The sequence below is a fragment of the Amia ocellicauda genome, chromosome 3, assembly GCF_036373705.1.
Source record: "Amia ocellicauda isolate fAmiCal2 chromosome 3, fAmiCal2.hap1, whole genome shotgun sequence".
Taxonomy (NCBI): Eukaryota; Metazoa; Chordata; class Actinopteri; order Amiiformes; family Amiidae; genus Amia; species Amia ocellicauda.
In genome coordinates this window covers 7,438,991-7,455,157 of record NC_089852.1, presented here as the reverse complement: position 1 = coordinate 7,455,157, position 16,167 = coordinate 7,438,991, and the positions used below count along the sequence as shown (strand labels likewise).

Below are 16,167 nucleotides of genomic sequence, written 5' to 3'. Positions count from 1 at the left end.
CTGGAACTAATTGATTGAACCACTTAATGAATGATATTGCTTCTAAATTAGATACTTTGTCTGATATTGCCATGACTTTCTAAAGCACTGCAAAAATGCTACTCTAGTGAAAGGATTTTTAATTTTTTGCAAACATCTTCCTGTTTATTCCAATTGTTTAAATTCCCAAATTAGATTCACTCTAAAGAATGTAATCTGATGAACGCAGATATTTAAATTTCACTGAATTAATTGGATGACTTCTTATCAGACTCGGAAATTGACTTTTTCTAAATATATATTGCAGACCTCTAGCAGGAACACGGCTTGTGGTGTTTTGCACAGTTAAATGTGATATTAACATGACTGTGGTGGGCAGAGTGGTGAATTTGGCTGGCCTGGGACGCAGGCTGTGAAAGCCCACGACAAACCCTGATCTTTGTGTTCCACTTCCCCGTGCAGTTCTGCCCTCGTTCGTCAAGACGCCCCGGGACATCACCATTCGTACCGGCACTACCGCCCGGCTGGAGTGTGCGGCCGAGGGCCACCCCACGCCCCAGATCGCCTGGCAGAAAGACGGGGGCACCGACTTCCCGGCTGCCCGGGAGCGGCGAATGCACGTCATGCCTGATGATGATGTCTTCTTCATAATGGACGTGAAGATCGAGGACATGGGCGTTTACAGCTGCACTGCCCAAAACACCGCCGGGACCATCTCTGCCAATGCCACACTGACTGTGCTAGGTAAGAGAGCCCCTCAACCTGGCCGGCACCTCAGCAGAATGGATCACTTTCAGATCTCCTGTATATTATGTATACATTTAAGAGTTCACCTTTTTTTAAAAACAATTGCCCTTGCTACAGCTCTTGATTTCTCCATCTTTCATAATAGACAACAGTGTTACACTCCAGATGAGGCTGACATTTTTTACAGTGTAGATTAATTGAATCCTCTTGTTAAAACTGCAACTCCAAGGTGGGGAAAGAAGTAGCTCTTACACTGCAAATACTTCATGCAGCTGAAGTAACGTAACCACAGCTGTGAAAATGTCCAGGGAGATTTTACAACTGTCCAGACTCTCGCCGCGTCTCTCCAGCGTGGCTTGTTTTGGTTAGCCCAGATTGAGCGAGACAAATGGGCGTATTGTTGCCTGTTCTGATCCGTCGAAGGTGAAGGGTCAGTAAACCTCTGTACACGGGCCTTGGCTCTCCTAGAGGGGTGTTTGTCAGGGAAAGCATGAATCATTTTACGTAAAGGCCTCAGCTGCAGGAGGGAAGCTAAAAAACAAGCTTTTAATATTATACTCCAATACCAGTCAGATTTAAAAAAAAATCTATAGATATTTTGTATCATGTAAACTCACTTTTTCAGTGGCAGCATTTTACTTTTCATTTGCCCGATTATAAGCTGCTCTATGGAGTAACTGGACCACGTGGGGGGTAAATTGAAATCTCTTAATCTGGTTCCAGTAGGGAAGAGAACCGGAGGTCAGGCTTTCTTTGTGTGCTATTAACATTAAAGCCTAACTGAGTTATAGAACAAGTTGGCATTAAAGTTAAATGATAACTTTCAAAGTAAAGATTAGTAAATTTAGAGAACAAAAACAGGATACATTTAAATCAGGATTAAGATCCCTTAATTCAGAGGTGCACTCGATCTGCGGTTTTTAAAGGTTGGTTGTGCTGGATCCAATCTCTTACCTCTACTGTGCTCATTCTCTAGAGACCCCATACCTGGTCCAGGCCCTCGAGGACCACAGTGTTGTGGTGGGCGAGACGGTGGCACTGCAGTGCAAGGCCCTGGGCAGCCCCCCACCCCGCATCACCTGGCTGAAAGGAGACGAGCCGCTGCAACTGTCCGATCGGCATCACTTCACTCCGGGCAACCAGCTGCTCATCATCCGCAACGCCGTGCTGGAGGACGCCGGCCGGTACACGTGCCTGATGTCCAACACGCTGGGCACGGAGCGCGCCCACAGCCAGCTCAGCGTCCAGCGCTCCGGTGGCTGCGTTGCGGAGCCCAACCGCAAGGACAGCACCATGACCGTGGGCATCATCATCATCGCCGTGGTCTGCAGCATCGTCATCACCTCGCTGGTGTGGGTGTGCATCATCTACCAGACCCGCAAGAAGAGCGAGGAGTGCAGCGTCACCAACACCGGTGAGCGACGCCCTCTGCCCCCTTTCCCTTCCGTTTGCAGTCTTTCTATCCGACACTGTTCTCTCGCTTCACAAAGCTTGTTTAGCTTGTTTGTTTTTTTTTTTTTTATAGGAGACTTAAAATAATTAATTTTCTCAAGGTTAAGAAGTTTAAAAGTAAAAGATTATTTTATTTCAGTTTAAACATTTGTGAGGAGCATTTCCTAATGAAGCGTGTTTAAAGAGGGCCAGTGGGTTTAATTTGTATGCTGCTTGACAGTAACTTGCCTGTAGCCAGCATGTCAATCTTTCCTTTATGATCCATAACAAAGGCTCCTTTAGCAGAAGAGTCTGAGTGCTGTCACACCTGTGTTTACCTGTCCATCACGTCTGACAATCAACTGTGCTTTAAACCCAGACGAGACCATCGTGCCTCCTGATGTCCCGAGTTACCTGTCCTCACAGGGAACTCTGTCAGACCGACAGGAAGTGTGCATCAGGGTGGAAGCCAGCAACGGCCCACAGCCAAATGGACACATTGAGAGTAATGGTAGGGATTTACTTCCAACTTGAATTTAATTTTTGTTCTCCTTATTGTACCTCAGCCATGTCCATTTGAGTTAGCTCTGAATTGCCTTTCTTTGATTCCCCGAATATTTGCGTGTGATTCTTTGATAATTGGGAATGAAGGTTGCTCTGAATGAATTCCCTTTTCTGGAGCAATTCCAAGTAGCACAGAGTCACAATCTATTCTACAGATATTAAAGCTTATTGATTTTTTGATGGTATCTGGAAGGGCTTTGTTTAACATCCTGACCTTCACCTGTCCTCTGTTTAATACCACAAACCGATCATTTGCCCTCTGGCGCTATAATGTAACTCCTCTCCACAAAACTACATTTTGTTAAATTAAAACCCAGTAAGGATAACTTTATGAAAAGCTTAATTTTATAAGGAGAAAGCCAAACACGCTACCAAATGTAATGAATGCATGTTTTATTTTAAATATTTAAGAAGAAAGACATTACAAACAGTCCATACAGCCTCATCAGGTGGAGCCGTAGGTGACGGTGTGTTTTGAGTGTTCATTGTTTCTTACAATCCAGGAATATATCGGATGGATAGAAGAGGAAGCCAAGACCTGGAAACCCATGTAGACTTCAGGTCTGCACAACCCAGCATAAGCAGTCAAGAAGGAAGTAAAGGAGAAGATGAGAGAGAAGTGACCATAGGCCTAGAAAAGACAGGTATTTAATACAATTGAAATCCTAACTTTCAAAACAACTGAATCTGCTGTGAAGAAGCTGTCAAACAATTCCTCAGTAGGATGTTATCACTGGATTATTTTAAAGTCATGTTTCGCCATTTAAGATGCTTTAAATGTGTTATATGCCTATTTACAAAAGGTTTAAAAGATATTACCACCTTGGACTATAATTAAACTCCATTGTATTAATTATTTCTAGAACCAACATTAATGCCCTAAAAACTGCTCCGTTATAATTAATTACATGCGTTTCCTTTTCTATTATAGTAGGATATGGCGTCCCTGTGGTCTGCAGGGATTGTCTGGAGAATGACAATTACTCTAGAAATCCAGAGTATGTCCCTCAAGGGTTGGACAGTCTAGGACATTCAAACATACAGCACTCTATGAAAACAGACATTCAAGCACCTGTGTATCCCAGCAACCACGACAGAATGACATCATCAAAAAGGCATTCTGATAAGAAAGGTAAGAAATATTACTCTTCAAAATATCCTCCTCTCACTGTATCTAAACTGTACTGTCTTAGTCTGGGGAGCAGCAGCCTTTGGTACTGAAACTTGAGGTTTGGCGATCATTCTGAAAACTACAAATTGTATTAAAATCCCACTTTAACATAACTTTTTCTCTTTTACAGATTCTTCAGCGAAGGGTACAGGGACTTCACCACAGACGTCTGTGTGTTCGCCATCTGTAGAAAAGTCTTTTCACAAGCCAATTAAATTAGCTACTCTTCCACAAACGTCGCTGGAGAACGAGTGTGGAGCCGAAGCGAGACAGACTTTGCTACCAAACGGCCACTTGCCCAGATCGTGTGACATCATCAACGAGAATACGCCATTGAGAAGAGCCAGCGATTAACAGAGTGGCCGAGAAATCTCCTTTTCTTCTTTGCACTGATTTTTAAGAACTTGTTTAAACACTACCTCAACTTTGAAGCAAGATGCTCTCCACGCAGAAGGGTGTCAGAAGTTTGAGGACACAGCTTGGATGGGGGCAGATCCTGTCTGAGCGTTTACATTGTACATAATTTAAATCTTCCTTTGGGAAGTGTCATTTGTAGTTCAGCAAGTGACTTGCATTTGAAGCATGCAAATGTAGGGAATATTGTACAGAGAGAAAATGTTTTATTGAATATGGCTGTACATAAGAGTTTTCATATATGTAACTTTTACAGAGAATATTTTAATCTATTCAGTGCATGAATAACTGAGTGAAATTATAGATTTTTTTAAATAGTCTTTCCCGTTTTTAAACAGAGGTGCCTTACTGCATGAACACACATCATAAAAATCCATGTTTCACGACAGATATATCCTACAAATTCTTTAAAATATCAGTTCACTTGAGACCTATTTAATTGCACTTAGTTTTTTTGTTTTTTTAATGCAATGCTGGCAGTTATGGACTTAAATCACACCACATTTACTGCATTTTATGAAGGAAGAGCTTTGATTTAATTTATAAATGTAAGTACAGCAGTAATGGCTGTAGTAGGATTTCAAATGAAATAATCCTTGTTGTTTCAAGCACTTTCTGTAGTGGGATATAGAAATTAATTAAACATGAATGCTACTATAGTAAACTTTGTGAAGGTCTTTATTGTACATTTAAAATCCAAATACAAGAATATAATTCTGACATGACATTTTTATAGCTTTTAAGTTGAATGGTTTATTTTAAATTCAGGCTCTTCCATCTTTAAATGTACTGAAAATACAAGCTGATCCAGCTGGTGTTGGTCACCTGTGGACATTATCTGTTTTTGTACATCAACTTTATTTTATTGTTACAACAAATTTGTAAAACTGTGGTGATGACAAATGTGGACCACTTGAGCAAACCATAAAAAAAAAAAAAAGACACTTAAAGCTATCTGTCTGGAATGATTTCCTCTATTTTGAACTGCACTTTGGGGCAGGTAGCTTAACAATACTGGTGCCAATGTACTGATGTTGGGATGAAATGTGTACTTTTTGTGGTGTTCAAATACCATTGTGAATCTAAACTAACAAGTAAAGCGGTGTGAAATCACTAAAAACTGATAGAATTGCAAGTGCTGTTCTTATAGCAGTATAAATACCGCAAAACAATTAAGTGAACCCAACAAAAGTATGCTTGTGCACTGCTTCTAAGAGGCAGAAAGGAAACAAAAATATTTGCTTTTCTGTACAAAGTTATTTATGTGAACTCTAAAACCAATTTGTACGTTGACAAGAAAATGTAACATTGAGGTGTCTAACATGGCATTGACGTGTCTTTATTAAAATCCCTATTATTACACTACATGGCTGTTTACATCATTATATCTTGAGCTGATCAGATCATGATAAGTGTTCTGTTGTACTAGACTGGTTTTTGAAATGCAGGAGTTAGGAGTATTTCAATTGTTAATAGACGAATTCAGCTTCAGGCTGCTAGTTGTGATTTTCCCATGTTCACACTACACTACTAAAGGTGTCTTGCATACAAATTACTCTCAGTTGTAGTGGTTAACTGATCTAAATAAACGCAATCCATTACATTGTTTAAATTCAGCTTAAAAACAAATTTCTAACTACTCAGTGCTGATTTAGTTATATTGCACCAACAGGACCATTGTAAGATTCTTCATTGGCAGTCCCTATTAAACCTGATTCTGAACATATGAAGAAAATCATTTAAAAATTAGAAAAACACTCATGAATAAATCCAGAAAGAAACAAACAACAAAAAAAGTCTATTCCTACAAAATGTATTAGGATTTCTTATTATAGTGCAAATCGTACAATGGGTGGTGGAATACCCCCCACGAAGCCTCGGTAGGCAACTGGTGTGAAACTCTAAATACAACAAAATGTTGTATTCCCAGTTGGATTTAAACACAGTTAACATGACTTTTGTCTCTTTAGATCTGTCAATGCAGGGATATGTTAATAGCCGGCCCCTCCGGAGGGCCTCGGGTTTGTTTTTACCCTCATCACTTCAGTTTAATTGAGGAAATTCTCGCTATTGTGCAGAAACTCAAATTGCTAAGTTGACAATGAGCGAGCAGCTGCAAAATTCTTACATTACATTCATAAAATCCAATCCAGATCTACAATGGTCACCCAATGCATTTGTACAGCCCAGTAAAAATATATATACTTTTTAAACCTATATAAATCGACAGCTGCATCCATACATTTGCTAAGGCATGGTCCCATAGTAAAATTATGTGTTTGCTTTATTTGGAAGAGATCTTGGGTGATATTTGCTCACTGAAGTTGCTTAACATGCCCCAACAGTACGGTCTGTGAATGTCAAACTCAGCTTCTCACAGAGCAATTAGCCTTCTATGGAGATGATGAGAAGATGGGGAAATTCTGTAGTTATGGTTCAGCTGATTTGGTTTAGTGTCAAGTACAATGTATGCTAGGAATAGAAAATGTAAATGGAGGAAAACAAAAATACCTAGGTGGTCTTTGGTACTGCTATAAGACAGTCCTCCCGCAGATTCTCAGCTCGTGATCCAGTTGTTTGACAGTATCGTCCTGCGGAATTTCTCATAGGCGCCTAAGAAAATGAATCCACCGATACTGATTGAAGCCATTCTTGGAAGACTGCCTGCAAACAATCTGGAAAAGAAAAGTTAATTTAAGAAATTGTTTTCATGCTACTGAAACTGATAAGGTCCCAAATTACCCCACGTCGGGGATGGTGATGTATTTACCTTTGCTGTATATATATTAAGTAATGCACTTTTTAGACCTAACCCATTTTAAGCTCAGATGTGTTTTTCACTTAAATGTGTTGAAGTTGTCTCTGTATGCTGCTTTTGTTTCTCCAGGCATGCCTTCTGCAGCTGTTTTCAATATTAATGCTCGTCTAGAGGCCATTTTGGATGACAGACAGCCAGATTACATTGTTGCATGACTAATGTTCAATTTTCCAGATATTGGGGAACACATGCAACATACAGGTCACTCCTACCTTGTGGAATGGTATACAGAATTATCTATTTATTTCCTACATACATGGGGATTTCTGAGATAATTTCTTCAAATGCATCAATTTTCACAGCATAGATCCTAATAGAATCGGGGGCTCTAGAGCGCTTTGCGAACTGCAGAAGACCGTCGAGGCACATTGCACCTGTGCATTTTTGGCTGCACTTCATTTAGAACGGGGTCACGAACCACCGAACCACCAATACATCAATTTTGTCAACTGCACAGCTCTACAAGGTGCCAAGCATGTCAAAGATCTCACAACTATCCCAACAATTCACAGATCCCAGCATTTAAACTGCTCGTCCTAGATCAAGTGTTGAGCATGACATTTCTTGCATGTGTAAACTTTAATAAACATGAAAACATGGTATTCAAGGATGAAATTCTTAAACTGAATTACAGATCCATTTTAAACAATTTAATAGTACTTAACAAATTCTCCCAAACTTACAATGTTTAACATTTAACCATGTTAATCATTATTTAATTTGTAATTTAATTTGTAATTAATTTGTAATTCAAATACCATCTCTGATGCATCAAAGTAATCTGAAGTCTATGTTTGCTTTGGTTTTACATCCAGGGAAAACACTAATGTCTGTCTTTCTTTAAGATTACAAAGATAAAGCAATTGTCACCTGGCCTCTTTAATACTGTTTCAATATCCTTCTCATGTTTTAGGTCCGCTCAATCACAAGTCATTTCCTGGCTCTGTATACTCGGAGCATGAGTAACCACACCTGTGGCAAGCGATCGGGGTCCGTTTCTTTCACCTCGCCCCTGGAGCACAGTGACTCATCATGACATCACTGCAGCAGCTACATCATCGCTCAGTCACTGTACCAACTGCTGACAATTATTCATCTTTCAGTTAAACGAATCGTAAGTCAATCAGTGACTAAAGCACTGTGTGTACTGTAAGCGACTATTCTCATAAATTCTCGGAGAGAGGGGGTAGTTCTCATTAAATCCTCCTAATCAGCTACAGATTTCCACTTTCTCTAAAGCTGATGTTTAACATTAGAAGAAAAACATCAGTCTACAAACATAAGCAGGATTTTTCAGGGAAAAGAAAACCCCAAAAATTATAATAAAACTGAAATAAACTATATTATTAAACTGCTATATTCTATGAAACATAGAAAACATTACTTTCAGCACTTCAGATTCAGACAAATGACTCCCTAGGAAGGATTTTTTTTTTTAAATGATACATGCTTCAAAAGGGAAAAGACCACATTTGCTTTTCAAGAAAAAAGGAAGCTGTGGAAGTATGATGTCCCAAATGTTGATGTTTTGTTTCTTCATAGAGAGCCAGTTAAAGTTGAGGAGATTTCATTGTTAAATGTGGTATAACATGAACCTCTGATTGCAGTTTTGGTTTTTGTGGTAATGAACTCCGCTCAGAGCTTGGGGCAATCAAACAGATGGCAGTAGTTTATGGCTTCACTAGACAGCAATTGAGCTTATTACCATAATTATAGCTTTAAAGCAGAGCAATTTGTAAAAGGCATGTACCAGCGGAACTGTCAAAGTCTTACCCAGTGGAATTATGGTACCTATTGCAATGTATCACTGTTTTCTTAAGGAACTATATATTGCAATCAGGAAGGAATTTCAAAATTTTTGAAATGTTTCATATTTTCTTGCTTCCTTAACTTCAGAAAATAATATTTTAATCTGCTATCAGAATATATTAGGATACGTTTCATAATGTGACTGTAGTATAAGAAGGAAAGAAAAACACAAAAATAAATGGCAAACATCAAAGACTAGTCAGTAAATTACACAATAGTTTACCAGGCAGCCACAAAACTCTCCGTCTCATTAGCTTCAAAGCTTCCCGTTAATGATGAATGAAAATAATGTTACCTTATAACTCCTATTTTCTTTGTTTTTATAACTTCCTATCATTTATTAGTACATTATAAGTAGAAAAGTAAATATTCCTTAACCTCTCATATCAAGTATTCATTAATAATAGACGTTATTTCATAGTAACAGCAGTCATTTCATGTCTTCAAAATGAACACTAAAATGTTTCTGTAGAGAGTAAACTCTTAACCACCTCCCTGACAGCAGCAGACACACACACTTTGCCTGTCTGAGTCACATCTTCATAGACCAACGTTTAAAATAAACTAGCATTTAAAGTAATTTATAGAACTTGGCTGCCTTATTATATTGACTATCTGAAGCTGATAAAGTAAATGGAATGAACCACATGTTCACTGCAAGGCAATCATTAGTGGTTTCCTTTATTATATGTTTATTATATAAAAGGAATAATAAATAAACCCTTGGTTAATAAAGTTATGGGCTGCTCTAGATGAAGGATTTAATCAATAAGACCATTTAATCAAGACTTCATTTCCACAGGGATCTTGATTTCCATTAAATGTGTTTAATATTTTTCATTGATTTAAAATTTGAGTTGTGTTCATGCCAGGAGACTGACTAGTTTGTATAATGAAGACTCTGTGCTAACTCAATTCTATTTTTGTATAGACTGAACAATGCAGAATAGGAAAATTAAACCATAAGTCTAATTACTTGACAGCAAACAAGACATATGCTTTTAACATAATTTAGAAAGTTCATTCACAGACATGTATGTTTCAAGCACACTGTTGAAAGCCGTGGGCCTTATGGCAGAGTAGGGAAAGATAATTCTTAAGTGAAACATCTGATGGGTCAAATCTGAGCACAGTTAACAGAACGAGAACGAGGTTAATTAATAGATGGAATATCTGCATTAAATGCCCAATTATGAACACATATTAGTAAAACCTAATGATCTTTGGGCCACTAACACCAAAGTTATGATGAAGTAGAAGTATCTCTACTCACCCAGAGAATCCCTTGGCCTTCCACACTTCACACAAGACGTGAGGAATGTTTCCGCTCGCCGTGCTTGTTCCTGCCTACATCAAAGCCAATCGGGAGGGGATAGAGAGCAAGAGAAAAACAATGAAAAACAAAAACATTATGATGGATAGCTTGTTGTCTTAACTTCCTGCGATGTGCCCCACGAAGAGATGTAACCCCTTGTTTAGTCTACCTAAACAGAAATTAGTGTCAGAAACAGTCAAGGATTTACTTCATCTTAAGTAGCCGATGAACGCATTCCCCTATAGGTATCTGTTTTACAAAAAAATACCAGTGGCATTAAATCATTCATAATGCTACGTTTGTACAGTAAATATTAGATACAAAATACAGGTGTTGATATTCTAGAACAATTGGCACACCGGAATGCTAATTTTAATCATGTTCTTATATACCTATTTATAAACATTGATCTTTAACTAAAGATATTAGATGGACCTTCTGTAAATTCATACATTGGCACTTAAGAAATTGTGTGGTCATTTTTAGGACCACAACCACTTCTCTTTTTGATAGGTTTTATTTTCTTTGAGCCACAGATCCTAGGAATTAAGTTTATACCATGCAAAGAATACAAGACGACTCAGAAGCAAAAGATTTTTAAGCCATTACACTTAAAGCATCTTCAGAAAATAAGATTATCAATTGCATAATGTGCAATGCAGCAGCATTCTACATTTAGTAGAGTTTAAAATGAACCATTAAGTGGCTGGTTACATCAGCAGTTACTGATGCCAGTTTGAGATGAATGCTGGTATAGATAACTGTAAACTAGCATGATGACAGACGAGACGAACAAGAATACAATGTCAACCTATTCCAAATGTGCTAGAACATTCACAGTTTAAATACAACAGGATGTTTATTCTAACCTGTCAAATTGTTTAGTTTTAAAATAGCTGCCATTAAAATATGCCGTAACCATCTCTCCTTCATTTCACACATTCTATTAACCCTTCTTAGACAGGATTTAAGTTACAGACCATTTTATTTAAACCATGGTCATTCTTTAACACAATAATAAGCTGATTATACTCAAAAAGTAACACTGATGAATATATGACAGATGAATATATATAGGAAAATAAATGCATAGATTTCCAATTCAAAATCTGGCACAACATTTTAAAATTATATTTAAACTACACATACAATTACACTGCAAAGTAGATAAATTCCTATAACTAGCTGAATGTATAGCAATAGCACTTCCCCGAAATACAAAAACACCATACCAATATTAAGGGTTCATGATTTCTATATTTCTTGGCCCTAATAATTTCCAGCTATTCAAATTTCTTACCTTTGCCAACATGATTCTTGTCTTTGCAACGTCCATAGGCGTGGTGACTAAAGCTGCGAATCCACCTGTTTTTACATGCACATCAGGTAAGAATAGTCATATTGTTTCTTAAGCAAATTACCAATTTATCATAATTAACTTTGTCAAAGACTATTTGATGAAAAGCTTTAATTATTCTTATGAATACTTTCCTATAAAACAATGTAGTATGGAATTCTATATGGTTCTACAACTAAAGACCTTTATTTATTTTTTAGGTCTCTTGCATGCTACTGCTTTGCTTAGTACCTAAAGCTTCTAAAACAATGTTCCCCTTTGAAAGGGCCCCAAGAGGTATTGGATGTTTTGATTCTCAACCATCAAGGCCCAGCAAGGAGAGATTTATACACCGTATGAGTCACAGCAGCAGATGGTCTACATGCTGAAAACTGATGGAATAAGAATTATGTGTTAAATAATATAGAAATATAGGGAATGAGGAATGGGTACTTTGGTACAACAATGACCATTCAAGAAGTGCATCTCCAGCCATATCTGCACCTGCTAGTAAAACAATCCCAGATTATTCTCCAGAACTCTGGTACTGACAGCTGTTAACTACGAAAATGGCGTAATGTTTTGGATCTGTGATAATCAGATTCAATCAAACCCAGTCCAAAAACACAAATGTGCTGTCCTGACCCATTTCAATTGCCATGAATATTGATAAATAATGACTATTTGGCTTTATTCAACCCTTTTCTGTATTTTGCACTAATCAAGCTGAAATCCCATGACTATATTATTTCTAAGTTGGAAGCTCCAGAGATGTCCCAACTGTAAGAGCAAGGTGGGCTGTCCAAACAGAAACCCATCCAGAGCATGATTTGCTTCTAAATATATTTTTACATTTCATTGCATAGCAACTGAGGTCAATAAACACTAACATATGGGATGCTGTAAAAACAGAAGAAACATCCTAGGAACATGAATTTAGTATTTTCATTTAAAGGCAATATGATGACTATCCCAGATTTCTCCCTTGTTCATGCCACACCTCACTCCCTCAGTATGATGCTTAGAAGTGAGTTTGAATTGACCTGTCAAAGACCCTACCATCTAATTTAAAACCTATTTTTAGTAGTATTTGTATAGTAGTTAATTGTAGTTTAGTTTTTAGTTTTCTCTGCAAACATTAGTTTCGAGAAATGTGAATTAACTAAATGTCTTTAAAACAATTAATTCTAGGGTAAAATATATTGTATTTTGTTTTTTCATTAAAAAAAACAACTGAAAACAAGTCTGGCGCAGGGTCTGAAAGATTTTGCTGTGAGACAATCATAGGAAAATACAACTGCTGTTATATGAAAGCAATATTTAAAAAAAAAAAAAGTCAGATTTTTCTGTTTTCTACACATGCCTGTGTGTGTGTATGTGACAACAGTAGTTTCATAGTGACCAGAACTATAAACGTCTGCAGTGGGAAGCACCTGCTGTTCAATGGCTGTGGCCTTCGCAGACTGGCCAGAAATGCTCATATAATGTGACCACAGGGTTGAGTTCACCAGGCTTAAAGCCAACAATATGTACTGTGTTACAAGGCAGAACTGATTTAAAAATATATACAAAAAAATTACAATATACTTATTTTTTTATTCCCAGTTTGATTAACATTAGAAATGCAACATCAGGCCTAAAAATACTTCATGTTGAGGTTTTTTCCTGACCTTTAAATTAAAAACTATATTATAGACATGTTTATTTTATCAAAGGCCCAGTCTTGTTTTGGGGTAGAAGCAGAATTTTAATAAATATAATTTTCCACATTCTACAAAGCTGTAGTTTTATATTGCTGTTAAATATTACAATGCAAGTTTCACCGGCACCGTCAGATTACAATGATTTCTAAAGACTGCAATATCCTTTAGAAATATAAGCATGATAAGTCATTATAAATAGATATTTTTTAATTCCCTCAGGTTTCCACTTGAGAATAGGTTTCTTGTTTAATTAAAAATTAAACGCTGATTTATTGTATAGTGCACACACGCCAACATTACGAAATGCAATTTTAAATAGTAAGTAAATAGTATTATGCTGAATTATTCAAATTTCCAAAATGATCTTCATTCCTTTGCCTACGCACAAATACGCACACCAGGTGAGGGTGGCCCAAAGACATGCTGAAGCACAAAATGGCAGCCCTCTGGCCCTCGGGGCGTCCTGTCAATATCCCCATTCCAGCCGACTACAATTAATCTGTTTTCTCTGTCTTAGCTGTCGCATAAGCTGTGAATTATGGGCTCTTGCTGAAATCACTTTAAACCCCTGAAGAGAATTGCAGGTCAGGCAGCTGTAGGGACTAGCACCCAACACAGGCCTCCTCCTCACAGAAAATACTCAAAACCATCCTGTGGAAGGATGCATGAACCTAGGCCAACAGACTTTTTTTTCTTTTCTAAAAGTGACAGACAAGGAAAATACATTTTAATTATAATTTTTTTAAACTGTCTACAAGGTGGATGTCCTTCTTTCAATCTTTTGTTTTTAAAAGTGCTGTTGATATCCAAAGTTGAAAAAAAGAAAAAGAATGAAACTACCTTTGTGGAATTTGGTTAGGAATGCTGCTTTAGTAAACTTTATATATCACTGGCCTTTTCCCCCCCTTCCTGAGCATTACCCTGAATAACATATAATCCCTTGCACCTGCAAAAGCTCCACACACCGCCGACTGCCAAGGATACAGCACATGACCTTGCTTCCATGACCAAAGGCTCTGTAGTGAAGAAAAGAAAAAAAAGGGGGGAAATTAAGTTATTAGATGCATTTAAAAGCATCAGAAACCCCACTGGGTTAGTACTGTGGATGGGAATTCAAGTGCAGGGCTATTTTTATGTCCTCTTTTAAAAGTGATGTAATAAGCTCTTTTTCCCCAAGAATCTCAAAGAGAACTATAAAATGAGAAACTGGAACATTGTAAGGGGTCACAAATTCCTGAGTTCAGCAAAAATGCCTAAAGGTAAAGATATGGTATATATGTGTAGATCATCTGCTGAATAAATGCATGCATACAGAATGAAATTCACCCACTTAATTGCACATGAAGACGTGAGAATTTAGATCGTTTTAGAAAGGAAAGTATTTCCAGTAATACTGCCTATGGAAAATTCTGAAGGCTTGAAGGTTTGATTTGACTAAAATACAATATACACCCTATTTAGAGGAATCATTCAATACGGGCAATGAAGCAAGTATTTCAGAGACCAAAACACACGCTCAATATGGCATTCATTTTAGGTTGAAGGTCTCTGTTAAGGTCATCAACAGCTTGTGCTGGTCATGTTGACATAACCCTCAAAAATGAACTCATAGATATACCAACATATAAACACCCAGAGAGCTGCTTTCTCAAATAATACTGCCATACATCATCATCAGAATAATAACATTAATAATAACAGCCAATATTAAACTTAGTTTAAACCAAGTTGAAGTAAATGAATGTGTAAATGAAAATGTCATTTAAAAAAACATCAATACTGATATTGTATTTCTGTGTTATTACTAGAAAAATATTAGTTCCTTTTCCATTTTAAAACTTTAAAATAATGTTATTAAATATTTTACATTAGGTACCATATGCAACTGATTTAGTGTGTACATTCTGCTGATCTTTATTCTGCTTTGTTTTCATGTCATTTTTAATTTAAACACAGCATTTGTTTCCAATGAAAGAATCTATTTTAAGCTGAACAATTCGAAAAGTTTTCCGTCGACGGTCTGATTGTTCCAATCTCATTGCAAGGCCAAATGTAGACTTGAACATGGGATCTTGTCTAGCATTTTAACTTCCCAACCTTTCGGTGCTTTGTTCTGCGCTCAGTACATTTACATTTAATACTTCTAATAATTAGCAATGCTTTTTTAAGAAGCTCTACAATCGCTCAGCTACCCCGTAATAATGGATGCTTGATTGCTTTAAGGAATGTGATTTGAAGAACAGCATGAAATAATTAGATATATTTTTTTAAAAGGGCACTATCCCCCCTACACACTCTACACCAGTGTGCAGTGGAAGGGCTCCACTAAGTGCCAAGATGTGTCATGTGTATTCCATTAAACTGCACATTGAATGAGAGACTTTGTTTTCCACTTCAAAGGATGCCGTTGCAGAGAGCCATCCCCGTCTCTCGCTCTTCCCTTATGAATAACAAATTGGAAGTAAATCCGCTGGCTGTGGTGCATGGAAACTAACACAGGCTGAGCTCTGTTCAACTTCCCTGCTCCCTGACCCCCTTTAACTCTTCAGCACCTGTAGTACACACCAGACCAGGAGGGTTTCCCAGCACTTTCTACTGTGGAGAGACACCTTTCCCAAAAAAAAAAAAAAAAAAAAAAAACACCTCACAAGACAGGAAAGTGCAGTACATCCGATTCCTACACACATGCTGCGATTCTGGCTAATGGAATGGTCTGTGGAGGAATATTATACAATAGTTAAATAAAAAACATATAAAGTTTGAGATCCTACATAAATGTGCAAATATATTGTTAAAGAATCAATCAAATATTTAAAATCAGATTTGTTTTTCCGTCTCATTGTGTTCAGTGCTTAACATTAGATTTTCTTTTTTTTTTAA

General features: G+C 37.4%; 2 protein-coding genes across 6 annotated transcripts in view; one reads left to right on the top strand and one right to left on the bottom strand.

Moving 5' to 3' along the window:
• Positions 1 to 5,671, top strand: part of lrig1 (leucine-rich repeats and immunoglobulin-like domains 1) — a 45,496-nt gene extending 39,825 nt beyond the window's left edge. The window contains exons 14-19 of the mRNA XM_066698010.1: positions 442 to 723; positions 1,703 to 2,140; positions 2,537 to 2,668; positions 3,225 to 3,365; positions 3,653 to 3,853; positions 4,023 to 5,671. Coding sequence (XP_066554107.1) covers positions 442 to 723; positions 1,703 to 2,140; positions 2,537 to 2,668; positions 3,225 to 3,365; positions 3,653 to 3,853; positions 4,023 to 4,246 — 1,418 coding nt within the window. The 3' untranslated portion in view covers positions 4,247 to 5,671. The remainder of the gene's footprint in view (positions 1 to 441; positions 724 to 1,702; positions 2,141 to 2,536; positions 2,669 to 3,224; positions 3,366 to 3,652; positions 3,854 to 4,022) is intronic.
• slc25a26 (solute carrier family 25 member 26) overlaps positions 3,098 to 16,167 on the bottom strand; it is a 60,156-nt gene continuing 47,086 nt past the window's right edge. For 2 of the 5 annotated variants that reach the window (XM_066698011.1, XM_066698015.1), the window contains 4 exons: positions 14,234 to 14,303; positions 11,549 to 11,613; positions 10,207 to 10,280; positions 4,967 to 6,981 (listed from right to left, as the gene is read on the bottom strand). In XM_066698011.1, the coding sequence (XP_066554108.1) occupies positions 6,864 to 6,981; positions 10,207 to 10,280; positions 11,549 to 11,613; positions 14,234 to 14,303 (327 nt within the window). In that variant the 3' untranslated portion in view covers positions 4,967 to 6,863. Of the gene's footprint in view, positions 3,353 to 4,966; positions 6,982 to 10,206; positions 10,281 to 11,548; positions 11,614 to 14,233; positions 14,304 to 16,167 lie in introns of those variants that run through there. The other 3 variants (XM_066698013.1, XM_066698012.1, XM_066698014.1) reach the window with 3 other exon arrangements.